Raw genomic sequence first — 25,400 nt, 5'->3', positions numbered from 1 at the left:
ACAGGAAACTGAAAAAAAAAATGAAGTGTGCCATGCTACAAAGAGATATTACAACATCATATACCTTTAAATAAGACTAAAATTCAGCATTTGTAGATTTGAAGAACTGTGTTCTAGAATTATACTGTGCTTAGTGTCAAGAACAACAACCTTGCTCCCAAGAAGTTCAAAACAAAAAGGAGGACTAGACAGGCCAGGCAAGAACACCGTCCGAGACGCGGCACCGAGAACAGACACTGAGCACACTAAGGCAATATACAGAGGACTTAAGACCCAGGCTAAGGAGAGCTTATCTACAAAGTAGACACATACCAGATGAACCCAGAGACTTCAGGGAAGGGTCACACATAAGTAGCCTGCTTGTCAAAATGAATGACAGTATCTTGTGAGAGGAACATATTGTCACTGGAGACTCCACTGGACATCAAGAAAACTTGTTTTTCAAAGAACCTTAAGACGTCTATGCCTGACTTTAATTTTCCCACATGGCCTCAGACAGCTGCTAAAGAGACACCCGGGTGAGTTCACTAAACATGGAGTGTGATGGTGTGACTGTCCAGAAGGTATGAGGCTCAGAGGTTTACAGAATGTTCTGAACGGTTCTAAACCAGGAACATTTAGCAAAGATGATCATAGCACTCAGGCGACAGAAGCAGAGAACAACAGGTGCAGGAGATAAGCATGAGCAGAATAAAGAAGCAGCAGAATTTCAGGAGACAAAATTCTTCAAAGTTAGAAAAAGAAAAAGGAAAAAAAAAAAAAAGCCTGGGCTTCTGTTGGAAGAAAAAGGGAGATGGAGAGAACTCAACTCTACACACTGCAATAAAGAAAGGGAGTCCCTGGTTCTGAGCCCAGGAGACCAACACTCATAAATAAACGACTGGCTGCTGTTTCAGCTACAGAACTCACTTTCCAGACTGAGTGTGCCGGTGCGAGCCTTTGATCCCAGCACTCGGCAGGCAGAGGCAGAAGGAGGAGGACTGCCCAACTTTGAAGCTAGACTGAACTAGATAGCAAGTTACAGGCTACCAACGGCTATACACAGCAAGACTCTGTCTCAAAAACTGAAAAGCAAAAAGACAACAACAACAACAACAACAACCAACCAACCAAAACCCTGGGGGAGATTTGAACTCTGCCCTTTCTTCGCCGTCACTAGTGACTTCCTGTCCCCTTTCCCCATACCCAAACTGCTCCCCATACTAGCACTGGTTTCTTCTATTCCAAATATAATCAAAACGCTTGAATCACAAATCTAAGTGCTCTGAACTGGTGCCATTTCTTCAATGCCTAGCAGAGCTGAATTCACGCCTCCATCACTCTCCAGAGCTGTGTCCACACCTCATCCCTCTACCCATTGGGAACTAAGGACACCCACTTGTCCTTTCATTTCTCAGTCCTGTTAGCAGCCAACAGGCCTGTGTCTTGACTATGACCTTTGTAAACGGGTACGTTATCATAAAAAGCATTAACTTTGGCATCCAGACAATCCTCAGTTCAAGTCTCAAATTCTCCACTTGAGAACTGAATGTTTCTATTTGCAGACGTGTGTGCTCGTGGAGTAGGTGTGTATGAGGGTGTGTGCACTTGTGTGTGTCAGCATGCACAAGACAGAGGTTGACATCAGGTATGGTCTTCTATCTTGCTCTACCTTATTTATTTATAGACAAGGTCTCACTATGTATCCCAGGCTGGCCTCAAACTCACAAAGGTTTACCTGCTTCTGCCTCCTAAGTGCTCCGACTAAAGGCATGGGCCACCACACCAGGCCTCCACATCATTTTCTGAGACAGGGTCTCTCACTGAATCTGGAGCTCTCGGACTCTACAGCCAGAGAACCCTTAGGACCCTCCTGTCTCTGCCTCCTGGCACTGGGATTGTGACAGCTAGATGTTTCTATGCTTTAACTTTTTCATCTGTAAAATAGGGGCTAACAGTGTCTATTCTATGATTGTTAAAACAGCAAAACCCCAGATCATATTAAAGCCTTCACTTGTAGCTGTAGGGTGTTGGTGCCCCATATCTCCACCATTGTGGTGATAAATTGCGTACCCTAATAAACTCGCCTGGGGGTCAGAGGACAGAGCCAGCCACTAGATCAGACAGAGAGGCCAGACAGTGGTGGCACGCACCCTTAATCCTATCATGGGGAGGCAGAGATCCGGCTGGATCTCTGTGAGTTCAAGGCCACACTGGAAACAGAGCCAGGCAGCGGTAGCACACACCTTTAATCCCAGTACTGGGAAGCACACACGACTTTAATCCCAGGAAGTGATGTCTGGGCAGAGAAAGGTATATAAGGCATGAGGAAACAGGAACTCACTCTCTTTAGACTGACAATTTCGTAGAGGTAAGAACTAGTGGCTGGTTGCTCTGCTTCTTTGATCTCAGCTTTCACCCTGATATCTGGCTCTGGTTTTTTTTTTTTTTAATTAAAAGATCATCTAATATTCGAACAACACACCAAGGAAGTAATTTTTCAAAGGCCTAGTACCAAGGAAATTACGAGATGCCGAAAATGAAGACAAGAGATTTACCAGTGACAAGGATTGGTGTTCACCAACCTCTGCTTGGGGACCACAAATATCCTCATTTTATAGCATAGTTAAAAGCATGGTCTGGTGGCTCAGGTCTATGATCTCAGCTACCCAGAAAGATATGGAAAGGGAATCAATCCCAGTACAATGTTCCCTACACTACAGACTGAGTTCAAAGCCACCCTGAACAGCTTAGGGAGAACTTATTTCAAATTAAAAGTTTTTTTTAAAAAGAGGAGCTAGAGAGATGGTTAATGGTTAGGAGGACTGACTGCTCTTCCAGAGGACCCAGGTTCAATTCCCAGCACCTACACAGTGGTTTTCAACAAGCTGTACTTCCAGTTGCAGGGGATCAAGTGTCTTCTGTCTCTATAGGTACCGGGCACACATGTGGGGCACAGACATACATGCAGGCAAAATACTCATATAAATAAATAAATTAAAAAACAAACAAAGATGACTGGATATATCTCAGTGGTAAAACACTGGCCTGGCATCATCTGGCCCTGGGCTCAATCCCAGCTCCTCAAAAAATAAAATAAAATAAAATAAACAATGCACAACAACTCATCCCAGTTACAGTCATGTTCATAGGAAAGTTCAGCTACGTAAGCTGGGACCAAGTTTTCTGTGGGCTCTCTTGGAACCCAATCACATTTCTCCAACTTTTTAAGACAGTCTCTAACTAGCCTTGAACTATGTAGACCAGACTGGCCTTGACATTTACAGATCTGCCTGCCTCAGCCTCCTCAGCACGCACTAACACTTCTGTCTCCAACCACAATTTACAGAAAACATGCTTCCCAAACCAGTTCCTAACAAAGAAGCCTTGATATTTTTAACCTTTCTAAAACTAGAGATGACCTCTGAACCTTTTGGAACAGGGGTCTGTGAGAAAGAAAAAACAAGAGAACGTGTGACTGAACAACGGCTGAACCAGACCTGGTGCCTGACATCTGAGACATCATATACTGATGTACACTTCATATTACATAAATCTCACTGCATCTTCACAGAATGCAGTGGGAGATTTTTATTTCCATTTTACAAAAGAGGACAGAGAGCAGCTGGCCAGGGCCGCACAGCTAGTATACACTAGAACAAAAAGAGGAGACCAAGGTTGAAATCATCTTTCGAAGAAGAGTTTTTGGAATAAGCTGGATTTAAATAAGGGGAGAGCACCAAATTTCAAGCACTGTCGCCCACTCTTACAAGAACAAAATGTCAGCAAAACCTAATACAGTCCATAGAAAATATCAACTGAAGACCCAGAGTTCCTTCAGTACCAACTTTAAAAACCAGGGTGTACAGAAAACCAGCCAGGCTCCTCTGCCAGGCCAGAGGGCCTCAGTGATAAGACGAGGACAGGGACCACACATGCTGACGTGGAGGAGACACCTGACAAGGCAGCTTCACCTGGTGGCACGTGGAAAGCACATTCTGCTCCGGACCCCAGCAGAGCCACGAGGAGCCCCCAGCTTTGCCCTATCGCTCTCCGATACCTGACAAAAGTCAGTGAAGCCAGACCTCGGAGGCAAAGGGGCGAGTCCTTAACACTACACTCTCAAGCAGTGACAGGCTCATCTGTCCTAGTTCTGAATGGCAATCCCGTGGGAGTGGAACAGGGATCTGTGAAGAAATGTAATCGTGGTGGGCAGAGTGGAAGGTGGGTGTGTCTGAGCGCATGGCTCCACTCCCTGAGGATTCCCACTGAGGAACAGTCTGGAATCAGTCTTCCTAAAACAAAGGACAAACTGTAAAGGGCTCTGAACACTGGAGTCAAATTCCCCCTTACTCTCGTTGTGCCCCTTTGGTTTTCTTGATTCAGGATTGCTCACTGTAACCCAGGCTGGCCAGGAAAGCACCATGTAGCCCAGCCTTGCCCCAAACTCATGGCAAGCTTCTGCTTTAGCCTCCCAAGGTGCTGGCAGCACAGGCACAAGCCATCCCACTTCCAACCCCTTTATTACTTAAAGTCTGTCAGGCTAAATAAACTCAGCTAGGTGTGGTGGCACACACCCAATACCAGTACCTGGGAGGCAGAGGCAAGGAGGATCTTTGTGAGTTGGAGGCCAACCTGGTCTACATAGCGAGATCCAGGACAGCCAGGACTACACAGAGACCCTGCCTTAAAAAATTAATTAATTAATTAAAATAAAAAACAACAACAAATTTTTAAATCTAAAATAAAATTTTAAAAAAGGAGGAATAGGAAAGAGAAAGAACTTCCCCCTCCTTTTAGAATGCCACTGAGAGTAATCCAATTACTGTGCAATACACTAGGAGCAGAATGCAAAGAACACTGCACCTGCTTCTTGCAAGAAAGGCCATTCTTTCCCAATCAATGGTCTGGAATATTCAGGACATCATGAACACATCTTTGGCTTACGGGCCCTGGGTTTCTTCTTATCTGCCAACTATTTAGCATAAAGATGGGAAGAAGGTTGGCATTATGTTCGCCACTGTGGTGCTGACAGAGGAGGTGAGCAGGCAACTGAAGACTCCCTGGCAGGGTCTCTGGAAGAACAGAGATGCAAGAAAAGTTTGGGGAACCACGGGCCACACGAACCCACCTGAGGAACAGCCGCTCAGCACCCTGGAGAGGAAAGCATTTGAGCACAGCAGACGCGAAGGACAGTGTGCTCTCAAAGCTGCAGTCCACAGGGAGAAAGCAGTGAACAGTTAGCACGAGAACCTGAAATGTGAATTAAGGGTTAGGATGCCCAGAGGTAGGTCCTGTGGTAGGGTGAGACAGTATGTGTGGCAAGGTTCTGGTTGGCTTGTTTTTGCGTAAGACAAGCATGATGAAAAAAATAATAATAATAAAGCAATCAGTAAGCCAACTGCACACCAAAGGAAACAAAGGTACAATCAGGGGTAAACAGGAAAATCAGGCTAACATCTGACTCAGAAACTAAGCTGCTTAGGAAGCCAAGAAGACTGAGTAGTTATCAAAAGATTCCATTTCTCAAGAGCAGTACCTGTGAATGCCATGCAGAATGAAGGGGAAAAAAAAAGAGCCAAGTTTAAAACAGGTTCCCGGGACAAGGGTGGTTAAAGATCATGCAGCTGTTATCATCTGTAAACACCGGCATCCTCAGGCCAACTAAGTGGATTTGAAAGCCAAAATAAAATCACTGTCAATCAATGACTGAGGTAAGAGTGTGCTTCTGGAAGGCAAGCCTCCTGAATGTCTGGCCTCTGAAGACCAGGGCTGCGGCTACTTCTTCCTGATCTCCATCAAAGCTCCAAACCTTACTGAGCCTAATACCAATTTAAGACCAGGGCAGTGGCTCCCATCTCTAATCTTGGACCTCAAGAGACTGCTGTGAGTCTGAGGCCAGCCTAGGCTACAGTTAAAAACCAGTTCAAAAAAAAAAAACAAAAAAAAGAGTCTAGCTTATAGAATCTTCTACATAAACCTTATGTATAGGATGGAGGGAGAAACTGAGGAGGAAGGGAAGAGCCTAGAATGAGTCAACCCCCTGGACACTGGACAAAGATGTCACAGCATCCTTGACCCTATCCTGGTCACCATTAAATGGCCTGAAGAAAGGAATGGGGCGAGCCCGGCTTGCAAGCAGCAGCAGCGGCGGCGGCTAAGGAGCACAGAGCAGGACAGCGGCAGCTACCATCAGCTTGCATGACCCCCCTCCCATCTTCTCTTCTGCCTAGGTCAGCATCTCCTAAAACGTGCTCTACTCATCCCTGCAAAATGGTTTCTAGCAGAAGTCTGTAGCATTTATTAAATTCCGATTCTTTTTCTTTCTTAAGTTATTAGCAAGTCAGAGGTCCTGCCTGATAAGTTCTGAAGTAGTTTGATTTTACTTAGTATTTCTCAAACATTTGCTCATGAACACTCATACAGTAATCATTAACTGAGGGTGGCCTAAAGCTAGGTCCTAAACCACGTCAAAACTTTTGAGGCTTTAATTAACTAATTTAGAAATAGGGTCTCACTATGTAGCCCCTAGCTGGCCTGGAACTCCATCCATCGGCTCTGCACACCCAGCTCAAACTTTCTTAAAAGTTTCAATGCCCCCGAGCTACTGCTACCTCAATTTTCTTCCAAGTCTCAAATTTTCAAAACAAAACACAACTTCACACATCCTGTTCTCTCATCCCAGCTTACCTCTGCCCCACTCATACGCTCTGTGCCCCGGGCTCAACTGACGGCCCTTTCAAACTGTGAGCAACAGCTGAACAAGAGACAGAGCTGCTGTTTTCTCCAGCTCCTCGGTCCCTCTTCCAGGTCACACAGGAAGTCAGCCTTCCTGACCCAGAGTTCAGAACAGCACATTCCAGCCTCTCTTGACTCCTGTCTTCTTCTCTGGCTCCCCTTCTCTCTCTAGTCCCTAGCTTCTTTCGTGTTCATAAAGCCACCCGAAAGGTTCTAGCACCCATGTCATTTCCTTGACCTCAGACCCACATTTCCAGTGGGTTTCAACTTGTGCTCCTTACTCCCAAGGACTACACGTTCAGTACACACCAACCAAAGTTACTCATTCCCCCACCAAACTTTCCTCTTGCCCCAATTCTTGTTAACAGACTTACCATTTAGAGTGGGAGGTAGCGGGCAGAAGGCAGAGCTAGCCACTTTTGTCTTCAGCACGCAGCCTGAACATGACTGAATTATCCATCATCATAGACGCTCAACTACTAAAATCTTTACCCACTCATCAACCAGCAGCAATTCAACACATTGAAAAAAAAAAATCTTTTGTTTTGAGAAAGGATCTTACTGTGTAGCCCTAGCTGGCCTTGAACTCAGAGATCCACTTGCCTCTGCCTCCTGAGTGCTGACATGAAAGGTGTGCAACCGCTATGCCCAGTCTTAGACAAATCTTTTCTTCCTTTCCTTTTTTTGGGGGGAAGGGAGAGGGCGGGCTTCAAGACAGGGTTTCTCTGTGTAGCCCTGGATGTCCTGGAACTCGCTCTGTAGACCAGGCTGGTCTCTAACTCACAGAGATCTGCCTGCCTCTGCCTCCTGACTGCTGGGATTAAAGGCATGCATCATCACGGCCTGGCTTAGACAAATCTTTTCAATGGACATGATTAAAAATCTTTGACTCACATTCAACTCAGGGCTCATTATGCAAATTCCAACAGCATACAAAGTTCCTTGGGTCTTAGATTCTTTCCTTCATCAGTTACATGAAACTCAAGTGTCTTCTAGCAGGCCATTAAATCCTTTCTTCTCTTTGTCTCCTAGTCACCTGGTGCTGTCAGAAGACCCCTTCTAAAACGTTCCTCCTTTGCTTTTTTAAGACAGGATCTCACTATATAGTTCTAGCTGTCCTAGAACTATGTAGACCAGGCTGGCCTCAAACTCATAGAGATCCACCTGCCTCTGCCTCCCAAGTGCTGGGATCAAAGGTGTGCACCACTATACCCAGCTCTAAAATGCTCCTCCAGTCACATTACTCCTGGCTCCCAAATCCACAAGTCTGTCACTGCTTCTAACACAGCACAAACCCTGAGCAAGCTATCACTGCTGTCTAGGTTTGGATCTTTGCTGTCTATCCCTATCCCTTGCTACTCCCTGATTCTAGTCCAAGGACTGACACACTCACTACGGCCAGAAAGTCAATTCTGGCCAGCATGCTCGTTTACATGTTATCTTTTTCCTTTCCTGTGGTGCCAGGAATTGAACCCAGGACCTTGTGGCATGTGATCGAGACTGAGCTCCACCCCCAGCCCACCTACACACTGTCTATGAGTGATTTTGTGTTACAACTGAAGGGCTGACTGGTTGTAACAGAGACCACATAGTCTGCAAGGACAAGAACATTTACTGTTTAGCCCTTTACAGAAAAATGTACTGGCCACGTGTGGTATATGCCTGTACTCCCAGCCCTAGAGAGGTAGGAGGATCACCACTTTGAGAAAAGCTTGAGCTGCACAACAAGACTCTGTTTCAAAAAAGAAAACACACACACACACACACACACAAACACACTCTCTCTCTCTCTCTCTCTAACTCTGTTTTAGGGGGATAGCTGGCCACTCCTTAAAGAGGGGAAGGGGCCTCTGCTTTCTACCTCCCTCTCTTTGTTCACACTGTCCCCATCTCTCAGAAATACTCATGCCCTGCTTTTCTCATAAACTGACCACATTTTTACGGCCACCTTGAAGGCTGGCCTAAGCGCACAGGTGAGCAAGTTTCTGTGTACCCTTCACACTGACCACTTCATCCCTAACGCTCACACCACTGCCCTCAGGTATTTCTACCTCTGCTGCAAATCGCCATCTGCAGTCACAGCACCTTGCTTGACAAATGTTGGTGAGGCCAGGTGCACGCCTGTTATCTTAGCACTGGAAAGGGGAAGGCAAGAGATCTGGAGTTCAAGGTCAACCGTAACTACATAGCAAGTTGGAGGCCAGCTTGGGTTACATGAGACATCTCAAAAAGAACACCAGCAACAACAAATAATAGAGTCTGTTGAAGGCACATGAACCCCTATACAAGCTCACATACTGGGTTAAAACCAACAAGAAAATTTCAGTATGGAGACACTCCAAAGGCTTCTAAGCATGTCTACCTTCACCAGCACAAAACTTGACAGCTGCGCCCATGATAATGCAGAACAGGGCTCTTCCATCCAAGCCCTGAACACATCTGGGTAATTATTTGTTGCCAGAGGCTGTCCTGTACATTATAAAATATCTAACAGCATCCTTAGCCCCTACCTACAAGATTCCAGTTAGCACTTCCCCAGTGTGACAACCAAACGTCTCCTGGGGGGCAAAACTACCCCTGGTCGAGAACCACTATTCTAGAGGTTTCCAAGTACAAGCCAACAGTGAGAGGTCACTGACAAAACCCAGATGACACAGTCACTGTAGTCCAGTGTCCAGATGAGAGACAAATAAGAGCCACTTGCCTGGCACAGCTGACTCACTCCCGTGAGATTATGCTCAACTCTGGATTTTAAAAGAACTTTGGAAAACTGGAATTCCTTCAATTAAAGGATACCAGATTGATGACAGACTAGGGGAAAAATGCCATCAGAAAGATATTTGAGTGTAGGTGGCTAGCTTGTACCAAAGAACATGACGGGACCTTTAAAAATGTGCAGGCTGCCCCGTGGAAGAAGTTATTAGGAATACAGAACTGGAGGCTGGGAACAGCACTACACGAAGACAGACTTTAGTCCTTCCTATACAAGCCAAAGCTTCCGTCCGAGCAATCAGAGCAGGCCAGCAAATGTACCGGCCTGAGCTATGCTAGAAGTGTGCAAGCACAGACCAAAGAACAGATGTCAGAGATGCTGCAAAGATGACTGTGTCCACGGGGAGGTAGGGAAGGATGGTCTCGCTAAGGTATTTGCAGCTCTAAGATACCCATTTATTTATTTATTTATTCATTCGTTTATTTGCAGTACTAGAGACCAGGCCCTCATGTATGCTAGGCAGGCGTTCCACCCTTAAAGGAAAAGCCAAATGTCACGAATAAGTCATTTGTACTTATGTATGTCATTTCAAACACTCACTACATCAAAAAGGAAAAATATTTCAAGAAATGAAGCCATTTCTGCTTGGCGGTACCTGACATTGAGCCCTCAGCACAGGAACGGGCAGTGACCTGTTGTTTGTTTTCAAATGAACTTGCACTAGTTCCTGAGCAGTGCTCACCACTCACTAAGTGAGTTAAGCCGTACCATTTACTTCATTCAAATTCACCACTACAATTTGAAAAATGCGTTACAGTTTCCAAGATAGCCTGAAAGGCATTACTTCATCCTCGTTATCTGAATATAAATGTGACAACTTTTAGATGACCTGGTCTCATTTGTGGTCTCCTGCCTGAATTATAAAAACTACCAGTTACTATCCATTAAATATTCACTAAATTAATAAAGCACACTCCCACAGGCATCTCCAAAAAACAAAACAAAACAAATCATTTATAGCCAGTTCTCGTTACTCCACACAAATCTAGTCACTCTGCTATCAGAGGAGCCACGCTGTTACTTTCGCAGTATAAACATGAATTCACTTTGGTGAAACTTCTACTTTATTTATGATTTGGAGAGGAAAATCTGAGATATTACAATGCAGTACTCCTCAATTACAATGGACCATACAATCCAACAGTTCTAGAAAGCAGTCACAACAAAACAGGAAGCAGATGCGTTGCAGACAGGCGAGGCTACCGCAGGCTCTAGGCCCAGGAGCTCCTTTAACCCCAGTTAAAGCTGCCAGCAGCACGCTGCCGCTGCGTAAGGGCCGCCCCACAGCCACACTGGGCCCTCGGCTGCCGCTTTACTTACTTCTTTCCGCTTTGTTTCTGGACATTCCGACTGCAGAGTAAGGGTCGCACCTTCGATGTTTCTTGGCATGGGCGTGGAACCGGGGTTTATAGTCAAATGAATCTGATCGGGTGAGATAATGTGTTGTACATAACCCTGGGACATTGCTTCCTGGTCTATCAGGAAGCCCTCTTCACCTTCCACGAGAAAAGGCAAGTGTTCTCCACACTGTCCATCGTCATCTTCGTCCTCCAAAGTGCCTGGGTCCTGTTCTATAAGAACAGTGGTCCTATCATAAACAGTTCCAGATGAGGAAGGCACCAGTCCGTTGTCATCCACAAACCTGAGCATCTTGTCATCCGGGGTTAGGTCATCTTCCTCTCCCTTAAAGAAGATGATATTGTCGTCTGGACTGTGTTCCCCCATGGTTCAGTTGTGCTCAGCCCAATTGTGAGAAATGGAAAAGTAATGGCCTTTCTGCAACAGACAACACCAGAGTTAGAGCATACACAGCACGAGACTCAACTACCTCCTAGCCACCTCAGGGATCTTCTCCCTTGTTCTAAAAAGCAAACCAAAGCTTTAGCACCAGACCTTGGGAGGCAGAGGCAGGCAGACCTCTGTGAGTTCAAGGCCAGCATGGTCTTCACATTGAGTTCTAGGCCAACCACACACACACTTACATGGTAAAACCCTGTCTCAAAACAAACAAAAAAGACAGCAATCCAGGCTAGGCATGGTGGTGAGCCAGGAATGCACAGAGAGAATCTCAACGAGGAAAAAAAAAAAAAAAAAAAAAAGCAAACCAAACCAAACAAACAAACAAAAATATCACCTTCCTTGGAAATATATTTGAAATTTGGCAAAATCAGTCACTCTTAAGGGCAAGCAATATATATCTTTTCTTTTTTTTTTTTCAAAAATTAGCAGTTTACAAAACCTTCTAAGTAATTTATTGTCACACACTTTAAAGATGGATATGCATGCATCTGATGAGGAGAAAAGAGCAATCAGGTCGCTGCCTCAAGGAACAGTGGCTATAAACCTTAAGGGAGGCACTCCCATTCAAACACCCTCCCCTTCAATCACTCCGGGAGGCAGTATACAGCCTCATGTAGTTGATGGTGCAGAAACAATGCTTTGAACATAATCACCTACAAATCCTGGTCTTGCCCTTTACCGCTTGGCCAACCTGTTTGTGCCTTGTCTTTCTACAGTGGGACTCATAGTTCCTGTCTCATAAGGAGTGAAAGAGAAACTACATGTAAAGCACGATCCTGTCAAACAGTAGAAACAGGATTGCTTCCTTCGGTCGTTTCCAGAACACATGGAGTGGCGGGGTTAATTCCCAATAAAGCATTGGCTAATGCAAATCATTTTAAATAGTTATATCCTAAAACATGACATGGACCAGAGAGTATGCCTGTACAGTGTGACTAGGCTTTCTGCTCTGAAAAGCTGTCCTTAGCACAGCATACTGACACAAGGAACTCAGGAAATATCAACAAAATGAAGGACAGACAAGCAGATAAAGTCTTTTTTTTTTTTTTTCGAAGATACAGTCTGTTGTGGAAATTACCAAATTTGAAGCTTTCATGGTCTGGAATGGTGATTCTTCCTTCCCCCGAAAACACACAGGTTCTACAATTGTGGGCTTGGCAGACACAAAAGGAGAATTTAAAATAATCAGCACATCCCTTGGCTTTCAGCCTGGTTCTGCACTTTCTCTTCTGCTCAGGGTTAGCAAGTGAACCTTCACAAGCCAGAGTGACAAGGTGAGGCAGTTACAAGACACAGGTCAAGGGATCTAATCTGAGAGGAACCAGCCCGAACCTTTGCTTACGCAACCCTAGAAATGCACGTTTCTCTGTATCTGAGAGGAGAGATAAGAATACCGAGAGCTCCCGGTGGGCTGCCCCGGCACCTTCGGCGGCAACGCGGAGACCAACTTTCCGTAACAAACAAGACCAGGAGGTGTGAGTGTGGCCGAGGAGTGCGAACCGCGCACCCCTGAAAGACTGGCAGAAGGAACCTGACCGGGAAAGCACCCCCAGTCCAGGGCTAACATAGAAAAACCCCGAGGCAGGCTGGGGGCTACGAGCTGGGCGAAGAGGGGCAGGGTCCGGGTCTCCATGGAAACAGAGAAGGGGGGCTGGATACCCATCCCCATGGAAACGGAGGAGGGGTGGGGTCCCTCCAGTGAGTGGCATGAAGTCTCTCCCGGGAACGGCTTCGGCAGGGAGCCCAAGTCCCGCGCCCCCCGGGGAGTCCCAGCCCCAGCCGAGTCCAGCTTCTGCTTTTACCTCTGCGGCTCCCGGCAACGGCGGCAGCGGCAGCTTCTCCCCTCCCCAGCGGCACCATGATTGCCCCCACCTGTCCCTGGCGTCACTTCCGCTTCCGCTTTCCGGAGGAAGGAGAGGCCGGCGGGTCCCTGCGCCCGCTGCTGCTTCTGATTGGCGCTTGCTGTCCAAGGGTTGAGACCGCGCCTCCAGCCGGCCGGCGGGCCGTGGGCGGGGTAGCGGCGTCAGGAACTGCCGTGCGGCCCGGGGAAGCTGACCGTAGGGAGCGGCGGTCTCCGGCGCGGGAGAGCACGCGACATTAGCCATGAACCCGGGGTGTCCTCAGCCCGGGCTGCGCCCTTAGCTGCAGCGGGAAGGGCGCAGTAAGGAAGGACGCAGTCAGCTGCTGCTTCCCAGACGCGCGGGCCAGCCCGCAGCATCCCTCTTCTCCCTCCACTGCGCCCTCGTCACGCAGCGTAGTTCACCTGGCTGAGGCCCCAGGACCCGAAAGCAGAGCAGAGTGCTCCAAACGCTTCCAGTTCTCACGCCCAGCCGCCCGCCGGAGCTGGCAGTCCCAACTTTCCTGTCCCAGGGAGGGTCCTTGCGCTCGGGAGGCTCAGCGCCACCTACTGGCCCGTCCCCGTTTCAGCTGTTACCACTCCTACAGACCCTTGAAGCCGGTACCTGGTAGCAGTATTCCAAATCCAAATAAGCCATTTTGCGCGTACTTGTACTATAGTACTGTAAATATCACTATTAGAGCCTCGCATCATTGCTTATTTTCCTCAAGAGCGACTTCTCTAGACTGTTTAGGTTGGTTCAATGCCCTTATATGCTAGATCAGGGTTCAGGCCCAAACTACTGTGCCACCCTCTGCTTGGGTAATACTGAATAGTGACTCTCACACACCAGACTGCCGCCACACATGTCTCTTTGGCCCCTGACCAGCTGCTTCTGTGCTTAAGCCACAAAGGCCCAGCTCTCAAGAACTACCATATTTTGAGAGAGGGGAATGAGGGTAGAAGACTCAAAAGTTAAGGCCACCTACTGCTCTTGAAGACCTGAGTTCGATTCCCAGAACCCACACTGGGTGGCTCACAGCCACCTGTAATTCCAGGTTCACAAGGATCTCTGACCTCTCCTGACACTAGCATTCACACATGAATATACCACCACCACCACCACACACACACACACACACACAGAACTAAAGAAATAAGAGGGAAAAAAAACCATACAATCATGACTGTTAAAAATACATTTATCATTAAAATATATTACACATATGAGAGGGGATGCATTATATACAGTTGGGAGGACAGGCTGGCCTACAAAATCCCACGTGTTTCACCACAGCCTCCTTTCTTCTGTGCTTTTAGGGGCGACTGAGAGGCCTTGGAGCTGAGCAGAACCGGGACAGAGTCGCCCTGTGTATATACATGTCCTCAGTTTGGACAGTGGAAGCATCTGGAATGGCTAAAACTTGTTTATCCAGAACATCTAACCAAATTCCTGCTGTCCAACTCATTCTCCTTCAAGGACTCCAGTTAGTCCAAATATCTAATTATGAGTCTGGGATGCAGGAAACTCACTGACATACATACATGTCCTGGAGGCAGGTTGAGTAAGGCAAAGTACAGTTACTTAAAAAAATTTTAAAAATATAAATTTATAGAGATCTACTTGTGTTAAATAACTGAAGTTGAATACTGAACGTCAGTTCTATTATTGTGTGGCTTCCCCCATGTCTTCACAAGTCAGCAAGGGTGTGCCAGCCAATGGCATGGGTACGGGCAGGCTGCTCTAGGCTCAAGACACACACAGCTGCCGTTCTTGCTCCCAGCTGGCCTCAGTGCACCTTAGGACAGCTCTTGAGCTGGAACAGGTGGGGCTGACGGTTGTGGCTGCCTTGGGTAAAACAGGAGTACTGAGGTTCAGACTGGGCTGCAGAGGAATTGGTGAATAAACTCTTGGGCCTTCTTCTTCTCCGCCATGTCAAGCTTTTGGTGATGAGCTGGGTTTCGGAGCAGTAAGCTGCCAAATATACTAGCTGGGCATGACAGAAACAGAAAACCTTTAGCAACAAGGACACTAGAGTGGCTAGGAGGGAGGATGAGCTACATTTTTTTTTTTTTTAAGTCAGGCCCTGGCTGCCTCAAACTCAAGAGATCCACCTGCCTCTGCCTCCCGAGTCTTGGGATTAAAGATGTGCACCAATATGCCCAGGTATTTTCTTCTTGGAAAAAAACAGACAGCTAGGTGTGGTGGTACATGTCTGTATTCCCACCCGTCTTCAGTTTCAGGCTAGCCTTAGCTATACAGTGGGACTCTGCCTCAAAAAATAAATAGGGGCTGGGGAGATGGCCCAGTGAGTAAAGTGCCTGCCATGCAGACATCAGAGAAGACCTGAGTGCAGATCCCCAGCACCCACGTAAAAGCCAGGCACACTGACATACACCTGTAACCCCAGTGATGTGGATGTGCAGAGAGGTGGATCCTGGGGACTTGCCAGCCAGCTAGTCTAGCCAAAACAGGGAGCTCCAGGGCCTTGCACACGCTGGGCAAGTGTTCTACCACTAAGTCATGCTTCCAGCCTCAAACAAACTATTTGCATGTAAACTTGGTCCAGAATAGGGCATGGTGGCACATAGGCAGCATTCAGGAGACCAAGGCAAGAGCATCCTGAGTCCAAGGCCAGTATGAGCTACATGGTGAGTTTGAGGCCAGCTCTGACAACAGACATAACTTGACCCTGTCTTTTAAAAATTTAAAAAAGCCTCGGGAGGCAGAGGCAGGGGCAGGCGGGTCATGTATGAGTTCAAAAGAGTCAGGGCTGCTACATAGAGAACCCTGTTTTTAAAAAAAAAAAAAAAAAAAAAAAAAAAAAAAACAAAAAAAGTAAAGGCAAATACTTTCCTCAGAGCTTGTAGGGAAAAGGGAGGAAAAGAGGAAGTGAATGTAGAAAAGAAATTACATTTTAATTCCACCTCCTTGCTCAGTGACTCTGTAGAGAGGCTTGCTCTAGACACTTGGCTACTTACCCAGAATATTTTCATCCAAATGATTTTTTGCTGAATTTTTCAGCAACTCTTGCAAAAACGCCATCAAGTAGTTGAAGACATTTTTGTGGAATGTAGGGAGAGTAGAAATGACCTGAAAGAGGGGAGGGGGGGTGTTTGCAGCTTCACTCACACAGTTACTTGACCAACTGCCTGCTATATTCCAGGAACTGAGGACACGACTTACAAACGTGAGTAAGAATGCACACAGCGCGAATCACTCACCACTAGGCATAAGTGCCAAACCCGCACAAAGGTCAAATCCTGCATGAATTTAGAGGTCAGACTTCTAATTCTGAGAACGTCTATATTCTCGGACAACTTAAGGGAATTAATACATTTTAGTTGGGTCTTGAACAGAAAATATTAGACGTGTAGCAGTGAGGGCTGGGGTATTGGGGGCACAGAAAGCAAGATGACAAGCAGGGATAACTGGATACATCAATGTTGGCAGGCATATCCTGGCTGCACAGGCCCTAAGCCTGGAAGGGTTATCCAGGCAGGAATCTAGTGAATAGCCCACATATCTGCACAGCAGAATCAACCAGGGAGCTGGAGGAAAAGATAGGTTCCAGAAGATACTCAGACTCAATGGTTCTGGAACCTGTTCTGTTGGCAACTATTATACATTATTCTATCAATTAAGTTGGGTGTGGTGACACACACCTGTGAGCCCAGCACTTGGAAAGCTGAGGCAGAAGGATAGTGAATATGAGGTCAATCTGGACCACACTGAATTCCAGGCCAGACAGAGTCACAGGAGACCCTGTCTCACAGAGCAGGGGGTGGGGGTGGGGGGGGTGGTCATTAACTAACAGTGAACAAAGAGGTAAGTATGGCTTTGTCCAATAGGACGGCACCATTAAGTTCACGATCTAACTGTAGCATGCAAAATGGAGAACAGAGGGAGCGCATTAACACAGAGCACAGGACCACGTAAGCAGAGTGACGAAGGGAGAGTAGAAAAGTGACAGATCAATGGGACTGGGCACGTGGGAGGCCAGGAGAGGGAGGAAGCAGAAATGACTCAGGTTTCGGGGTTGAGTCACTGGAATTAAGGGTGATGCTATTAAAAGCAAAAGGGACATGAGAGGAAGAGCAGGCTTGAGAAAGAAAGATGGTAATCTTCCAGGCCACTGCAGGAGAAGGGAAGATATTCATTTTCCAAGCCACTGCACTGGAGGGGCTGTTCGACTGTTCTGACAAGCTTCACCTGCTCAGGGCTAGCTACGATGTACGCTGATGCTCGGTGCTTCCCCTCACCTGTCTGCTGGCTGTGTAATTGCCAGAACACTCCAAGCAGCTATGGTAGGCGCTGTAACAGATGACAGGCTCTGGCAGGCTCTCTAGGAAAAGCAGCAAGGCTTCAGCTACGGAGTGGTTGTTAGCGCCTTTGGCCCATTGTTAAGGAGCAGGTGATGGTGTTGCCCAGGGATAGGGAAGGCCCAGGGACAAGCATGTGCCAGAAGGGCTGCCTGCTCAGTCAGGCTCTCCTCAGTGCTAGGATGCCAGCCCAGTCTCGAAGGCACCATGCCGTTTGTCAGGTGAGTCAGGTTCTCCTCAGTTCCGGCCACCCTGACTGCTTAAAGCCCTAATGTCCTCTCTGAGCAGGGTCTTATGAGGTAGAGCCTGTTAGTGGAGGTCACAGTTTCAGACTCCGGGCTTTGAGATAGGCTTCTTCCTCTTTTAAAAGCTCTCATATTCTCTCTCTCTCTCTCTCTCTCTCTCTCTCTCTCTCTCTCTCTCTCTCTCCCTCTCTCTCTCTCTCTCTCACACACACACACACACACACACACACACACACACACACACTTCTGAAGGATACAGAGGTTGTCAATCATCCCAGTGTCCAAACAGTCCCTTATATGCTCAAAATCCGGCCTCAGGCCTGGCTGCTGAAACAGATCTTCCTGCAAGAGGGAAGAAAGCCACAAAACAGTTATTTCCCCAGAAAACTGGCAGTGATTTCCTGCCTTATCCACCCATATTACCAGAGTGCAAACTGCAGCTGTGCAGTGAGAACTCCCAATCACCCCCGGGGACAATGTGACTTAGGCTGATGTGACTAATTCATCTTCAGGCCCTGTTAGGCATGGCTTCACTGGAGGTCACTAGGCATGCATGCATTATAAAGCTGTGGGTAGGCCCCGCTCCACAAGACAAGATCCAGGGTAAGTGAAAAGTCACACAGAGTATGTGTCCTGCAGTGTTACGAGAGACATGCCATGTGTAAGACTGGAAAGCTACTTTGATCCTCAACCAAAACAAACAACAACAACAACAAAAAGAGATGGGGGGCAAAAAGACCCCTCAGACCTTATGCAAATAAAAATATGTCAGTAAACATCATTCCATTAGTCTCAAGATACTTTGGATTCATTTGTTTCATAAAGCAACTCAACATAATGTAACTATTAATAATAAAAATATTACATATATTGCTTACAAGTTACATTTGAAAGATCTACAGAGAAGACAGACCTCTTATAAAAGTGAATTCTGAGGCCTGGGAATGAGCTCAGTGGTAGAGGGCTAAGACCCAGGGTTCCAACAATAGCATGGCCAAAATAATAATAATAATAATAATAATAATAATAATAATAATAATAATAATGTATACATATACATATGACATATGTATATTTAAAAATTCAGTTTTTAAAAAGAAAGCCCACTATTGTGTATTAATCAGCTTGGGAATAAGTTATTCACCTTTCAGGGCATCTGTGTCCTCCAAAAGTTGCTGTGAGAGTTAAATAAAGAAATGGGATAAACAGAACACAACTTGGTATACAGCAACACCAGTGTGAGTGGGAAAATGAAAAAAAGCCAGACATGATGGAGTCCCAGTCCCAGCATACTGAAGGCTGAGGCAAGAGGATCATGAGCTCAAAACTAGTCTGGGGCTGTGAGTTTGCCATTGGCCTGGGCTATACAGTGAACTACTATCTCAAAAACTAAACAGCTGGAATGCAGTTCAGTTGTTAGAGCTCCTGCCTAACTAATATGCATGAGGCCTTAGTATAGTCCCTGCACTAGAGGATAGGGTAAGGAAGAAGGGAGAGGGAGGGGAGGGGGAGAAGGGAGGGGGGAGGAGAATAAGGGGAAAGAGACAGGGAGAGAGGAAAGGAGAATATGAATAGATTTTGCTGCAAGATGAAAATTTCTATAAACATGGCTTTGAGGTCAGAGGCAAGAGCCTTTGCCTTTCCCAGCCTGCCTCTGTGCCTCCCTCTGTCCAGCCTGTGTGGGGCCCTGTGTGTGATGGCCTGTGCCCGGGTGCCTGTCAGTGTCAGCCTGACTAGTGACCTGTGCGATGCTGAATAAAATGTATCTTAATTGTCTATAATTCCTCACATTCTCCTCCAGTCACCAGCCTCCTGTGACCCTCTTCCGCGCCTGGCTTTGGAGCCTGGACCTCACAAAATGTATAGCCAAGTCAATCAAACTGACCAACGAATCCCAGAAAGCCTGACTCAATCTCTCCAGAAATCAACCCTCCCAATTCACAACCTGGGGGTTTCCCCTGTCCTCTGCCTGAAATGTCAACAAGGGAGCCCCACCCCCACCCTCCCATTCCCAGAAGCAGGTGAGAGCTCCTGTGAAAGACATCAAAGTGACCTCCCAGGTGGCATTCAGAAGTCCGTCTCTGGGGAGACTGAGAGGCCAGAAGAAACACAGAGCTGGCAAGTCTGCTCTGCCTCCCAGTGGGGAGCCAAGGTCAAGTACCAAACATGCACTCCCTCCCTGGGGGCAGAACAATTCTCCACAGATTCCCTGGGACAAAAGGTTTCCACACAAAAGTTATCTCTCCGACTGCCTTAACTCCAACCTACCTGCTGGAGAGCATTTCTATACAAGTAATCGACCATCATCCAGAGTTCTTTGGGGATTTCCATGGGGTTCTCCAACTGGTTCCTGTCATCTGCAGACTGCATTGGCATCAAGGTCTCCAAAGAAAGAAAAATCATGACAAGTCATGACTAGGTGGAACTTCAAGAAAATGCACGATGTGGGGACAGCAAACTACAAAGGGAAGCTTCTTCCATGCCACTAAACCAGGCATTCCAGAGGCCAGAAATAAAAATAAATAAGATCAGGTGGTACACCTGGGTGACAAAAGGTGGTCTCTAAGGATGGGAAGAGTGCTTAGAGCAAGCAGTTTCAATGAATGGGGTAGGATATGCCCTAACTTCACAGAAGAAAGTTCTTCCAGCATCCCACTGTTAGAACCAGAGAGGCTGTGTGATCCAGTGAGGAAAGAGCACACACCTGTGAGCCCAAGCTCCAGGGCCACTGCCACTCACCATGTGACCTGTGACAAATCGCTTTCCTTCACTGGGTTTGTTTTCATCTACGTCAAATAATAGAGTCCCTAACTGAAAATATGTGTTCTAAGAAAAAAGTGCACAAATTACCTAAACCTGTGCCAAACTTGTTCCCTTGTGTTAGGATGGTCGCCATAGGAGCCTGTTGGTTCTTAGCAAACTTATTTTAGGATAACCTGCCAGATGGTCATTATTTATTTATTTGTCTGTTTGGTTTGTGTGTGGGTGTGGATGGATGTACAAACATGTGGTGGTGGCCAGAGGTCAACAGTGAGTGTCTTCTTTAGTTGATTTCCACTTGTTCTTTGAGACAGGGATCTCTCACTGAACCTGGAACTTTCCAATTAGTCTAGAACGCCTAGCCAATGGGTTCCCAGGGTCACCTATCTCCATCTCCCAGAGCTGGGATCACAGACATGTCCCTTTTTTTTTTTTTCTTTTGGTTTTTTTCAAGACAGGGTTTCTCTGTGTAGCCCGGGCTGTCCTGGAACTCACTCTCTAGACCAGGCTGGCCTTGAACTCACACAGATCCACCTGCCTCTGCCTCCTGAGTGCTGGGATTAAAGGGGTGCGCCACCACCTCCTGGCGGACATGTACCTTTTATGTGGGTTCTGGGGAACTGAACTCAAGGTCTCATACTGACATGGAAAGCACTTCGTCAACTGAGCGATCTCTCAGCCCCCAGATGGCAGTCATGGCTAAGTTTCTCTACTGCACTGCTTGCTAGACACTGAATGTTTATGCCATGTGTCTCCTCCATCCTACCCAGATTACCATAACGAATCTCAGTCACCAATGTGATGGTATCTGGAAGTGGGGCCTTTGGGAGGTAGTTGGTCTTGAGGGCTGTGTGGACACAAATGGGATTGGGGTGCAGTAAGAAAACCAAGAGTCTCCCGCTCCTAACATATGAGGACACCGAGACGGCCATCTAGGAACCAAGAGGGCCCTCATCAAACAAGTCATCGGTGATCTTTACTGTATACTTCAGCCTCTCTAACTGTGAATACAACACTTCTTTTCTTCATAAAGCGCCGTCTATGGAGTTTTGTTACCGTCGCTTGCTGCTCTAATACATGCACAGAAGTGAAATCAAGACTGGAGAGTGTGGCCATCTTCTGCAGCTGTCCACAGCAGGAGGTGGAGTCTCTCTATGCTGGGACCTGGGCTGGCTTCACAACTTGCTCCAAACCACACAGCAAGGCAGAAGTGGGGCCCTCGGCTTCACCAGCCATGCCATGGAAGGCCTGAGCTTTCCTCTTGTTCTTGCCTCTGCCTGCAGAAGCTTGAGCTCACTTCCTGAGAGCTGAGGGCTGTGTGCAGAGGCCAGAGGGCAACCAAGACTGAGGCAGGCAGGAGAGGCTACCTTCAACATGGTGACCAACACAGTTGTGGCCTGATTCCATTAGCACTAATGAGCCTTGGACCAGCAGAAAAAAGCAAGAGTCATGAGAGACAGCTCACTGTCATTCTGGGGGTGGGAGGGGCTTGTTACACTGATACTAAGCAAGCTCTAGGAGGCTGCAAAAACCTTACATCCTGGGAGGTAGATACAGAAACAAAGTGTCTGCCCTGAGCTGACGACTACTGGATGTTTCTTCGTCAGGGTCTGTTACTCACCAGCTTGCTAACAGTATCCAGTGGTAGGTCTAAGATTGGCTCCCTCATGTAGCACAATGTATGAAGGGGAGACCCGAAACAGCTGGGCAGGTAGTTCCCAGACACAGACAAAAAGTAATCCTTTCCCCGGACCAAGTGCAAAACCAGGATGTCTTCAATTTTGTCTTCGCCTGAGTTGAGTTTTGTGGCGGTAGCCTTGTTTACAAAGAGCTCCAATTCAATCTCAACGTGAGAATCTACAGAAAAAGTTTAAAAGTAACGTCAGCGAGGGAGCAGTCGAGAGAAAGAGGAAAAGGCAGGAGGGAAGAGAGGAAGGCCGAAAGGCTAGGAAAGGAAACAGAAGGTATCCATCGGCAAGAACCTGTGAGCTCGCACCATGGAAGCACACAGTGCACAGTCCAGCCTGGAAATGCCCAGACAACACAGGCAAGCCAGAGACAGATGCCTAGAAACTCAAGTAGCAGACCCTAAACTAGGAGAACAATCTGGGAAGAAGGCATGGATCACAGGACCAGCCCTGGACCAGGTAAGATGAAAACGTGTGCCCCCTCGAAGATCCAGGGAGGATCACCTGGGAACTAGCCAGGAAACACTCTGAATTCTCTAGCTGCAGATTTGTTTTGTTTTGTTTTGTTTTTCGAGACAGGGTTTCTCTGTGTAGCTTTATGCCTTTCCTGGATCTCACTCTGTAGACCAGGCTAACCTCGAACTCACAGAGATCCGCCTGCCTCTGCCTCCCGAGTGCTGGAATTAAAGCCGCCACCCCCCACCCCACCCCCGCCCTGGCTTCCAGCTGCAGAATGGGGATGTTACATTCTGGGGGCCTGTTACCATTTCTAGATTACTACCCATTAATCTAGATACTGTTAAGTTGCAGACCCTGGGACAAATGGCTGAGGTGCCTATTTAAGATACCAAAGCGAACCTGACCACCAGATTCTCCCAGCATCCCTCAGTCCCTACCTGTTACAGGGGATAGCTGGTATACCCCACCCTCTACCCTGAACTCTCCAGCCCAGGGGCTGGGCTGCCCTTCCCCCAGAGGCTCTTCCCTATGTAATCCAGACATTCTGGTTACCCACCTCTTTTGTGCCTCTGGCCTCCTGGCTGCTGTACCTGGTTCCCCTCTCTTCCCTTTTCTCCCCCTCTCCCCACATGGTCCAGCTCAGTCTGGTCATGTCCACTCTGGATTCTCCCAGATGTCACTACCTCTACATACGCTCTCCCTTTTATTTATAATAAACTTTCTGCTCCATCATACCTAGGAACAGTCATGTCCTTTCCTACCCTTCTTAATTTTTTTCCTCCAGATACCTGGGCACTGATTACAATAAGACAGGCAGTGGAGATGGCCCCGAAAGTAGCAGCACCTGCCATAATCCCACAACTCTGTGACTAAAATGTTCTTGAAACAGAACACACGCTCCTCAGCACTTTACATTTTATATATGGCTGAGTTCGGCTACAGGAGTTTGGGGAAAAAAGCTTAGACCCAGCAGAGGCCGGCAGATCTCTGTGAGGCCACCTTGGCCTACACAGTGAGTTCCAGGACAGCCATGGCTACATAAATGGAGAGACTCTATCTCAAAACAAAAACAAAACAAGACAAAGCAAAACAAGAAAAGTTTCTGGCTAGGAATAAGGCATTCAGAAGCAAAAAAGCCTATGTAGGAAAATGAAAAGACCAGGCAGGGCATAGAAGGCAGAGCCTAGGAAGAGCCGAGTTACCTGGCAGGAGGAAGCCTTTGCTGGGTTTGGCAGTCAGCCACTGCTTACAGTAGGATTCTTCACCAGGCTTGTTGATGAATTCAAACTGACAGGGCACTTGGCCATTATGGATCGTGAAGGACTCGGTTTGCAACTGCATGTACTTCACATTCTCAAAACAGAACTGGGGACAGACAAGGGACAGTCAGAGCCAGCGTTCTCTGCTCCAGCTGCTACCCACCCGACTGGAAAAACTACTGGTCTTGGGAAGAAAATGAACAACCATCTCTCTGAAATGTATTTAGCTGAGAGGGCACAGTTGCTGCTTAAGACCACTGGCCTATGCAAGCCAAAGCCCAAGATGTTTTTATAAGTAAGTTTCCTAAAGTGAACAAAGCTTCCGTCTTTGTTCTTCCAAAACACCATGCTCAAGTTGGCCCCTGAACCTGAAGGTCAAGTTCACTCTGCCAAGGGGCTAGACATCTCCAGCTTAAGTATCTTCCCTTGAACTCCATTTGTTTTTTCAGACAGTCTCACTAGGTAGCCCTGGCTGGCCTAGAATTCCTGGAATTTGCTATAGACCAGACTAGCCTGAATTCAGAGATCCATCTGCCTCTGCCTCCCAAATTCTGAGAATAAAGGACCATGCCACCACACCCAACACAATGCCCAATGCCCACCACCACCCTGCTGCGGGATAACTTTCTTTATGCTGTAAATATGTGTTGCTCTGATTGGTTGATAAATAAAGCTGCGTTGGCCTATGGCAAGGCAACTTAGAGGCAGGCAGAAATCCAAGCAGATAGACAGGAAGAGAAAGGAGAGGCAGAGAAACCCCAGCCTGCCGCCCAAGGAACAATATGCCAGCAGACCGGTAAGCTACGGAACATGTGGCAAAAACACAGATTAATAGAAATGGGTTAATTTAAGTTATAAGAGCTAGCTAGCAAGAAGCCTGCCATATGCCATGCAAATGGTAATTAATAGAAGCCTCTGAGTAATTATTTTACAAGCAGCTGTGGGACTGCGGGCTGGGCAGGACCAGAGAAACCTTCCGACTACACCATCCCAACATGGGTTCTGGGGCTTAATTCAGGTCCTACCAACTGAGCCAACTCCCCAACCCTGATGCTAATATTCCTAATGGGTCTGGGTCTTTCCTACCTCCCGTTTGGAGAGTGACACAGAAGGAATGTTGGCATTTTCCATCTTATCCAGGGAGCGGACAATTTCCTCCAGCGTCTTTCGGTAGAGTTCTTCATTCACAACCCTCACCTGGGAGGGAAACGGTAAAGACTGAGTGCGGAGCCTTCTGCCCACGCTTCTTTCTTGGTGTTGAAGGTTGGGGCATCAGGAAACAGCAGCTGCTAGCATTTCAGGAAGTGACAGCGATGTAGATTTAGTTCATTGACAAATAACCCGCAGGGTGGTGGTGGTGCACGCTTTAATCCCAGCACTCGGGAGGCGGATCTCTGTGAGTTTGAGGCCAGCCTGGGCTACAGAGCGAGATCCAGGAAAGGCGCCAAAGCTACACAGAGAAACCCTGTCTCAAAAAACCAATAATAATAATAATAATAATAATAATAATAACCCAATTAATGACAGACTCAGAAGGAT

At 47.2% G+C, this 25,400-nt stretch overlaps 2 protein-coding genes across 2 annotated transcripts in view; both read right to left on the bottom strand.

The window, feature by feature from the left end:
* The window catches only part of Mtf1 (metal regulatory transcription factor 1), a 51,579-nt gene extending 37,760 nt beyond the window's left edge, over nucleotides 1-13,819 (bottom strand). The window contains 2 exon segments of the mRNA XM_037202922.1: nucleotides 10,811-11,266; nucleotides 13,093-13,819. Coding sequence (XP_037058817.1) covers nucleotides 10,811-11,215 — 405 coding nt within the window. The 5' untranslated portion in view covers nucleotides 11,216-11,266; nucleotides 13,093-13,819.
* Nucleotides 13,820-14,311: 492 nt separating this feature from the next.
* The window catches only part of Inpp5b (inositol polyphosphate-5-phosphatase B), a 69,514-nt gene continuing 58,425 nt past the window's right edge, over nucleotides 14,312-25,400 (bottom strand). Inside the window, 8 exon segments of the mRNA XM_037202921.1 lie at nucleotides 14,312-15,118; nucleotides 16,110-16,221; nucleotides 17,391-17,518; nucleotides 17,953-18,037; nucleotides 19,964-20,077; nucleotides 22,077-22,312; nucleotides 23,805-23,967; nucleotides 24,948-25,058. Coding sequence (XP_037058816.1) covers nucleotides 15,003-15,118; nucleotides 16,110-16,221; nucleotides 17,391-17,518; nucleotides 17,953-18,037; nucleotides 19,964-20,077; nucleotides 22,077-22,312; nucleotides 23,805-23,967; nucleotides 24,948-25,058 — 1,065 coding nt within the window. The 3' untranslated portion in view covers nucleotides 14,312-15,002.

This window comes from Peromyscus leucopus, chromosome 2, assembly GCF_004664715.2.
Source record: "Peromyscus leucopus breed LL Stock chromosome 2, UCI_PerLeu_2.1, whole genome shotgun sequence".
In the NCBI taxonomy this organism is placed as follows: Eukaryota; Metazoa; Chordata; class Mammalia; order Rodentia; family Cricetidae; genus Peromyscus; species Peromyscus leucopus.
Note: the sequence above shows the minus strand (reverse complement) of the source record. Positions and strands in the feature narration are given on the sequence as shown.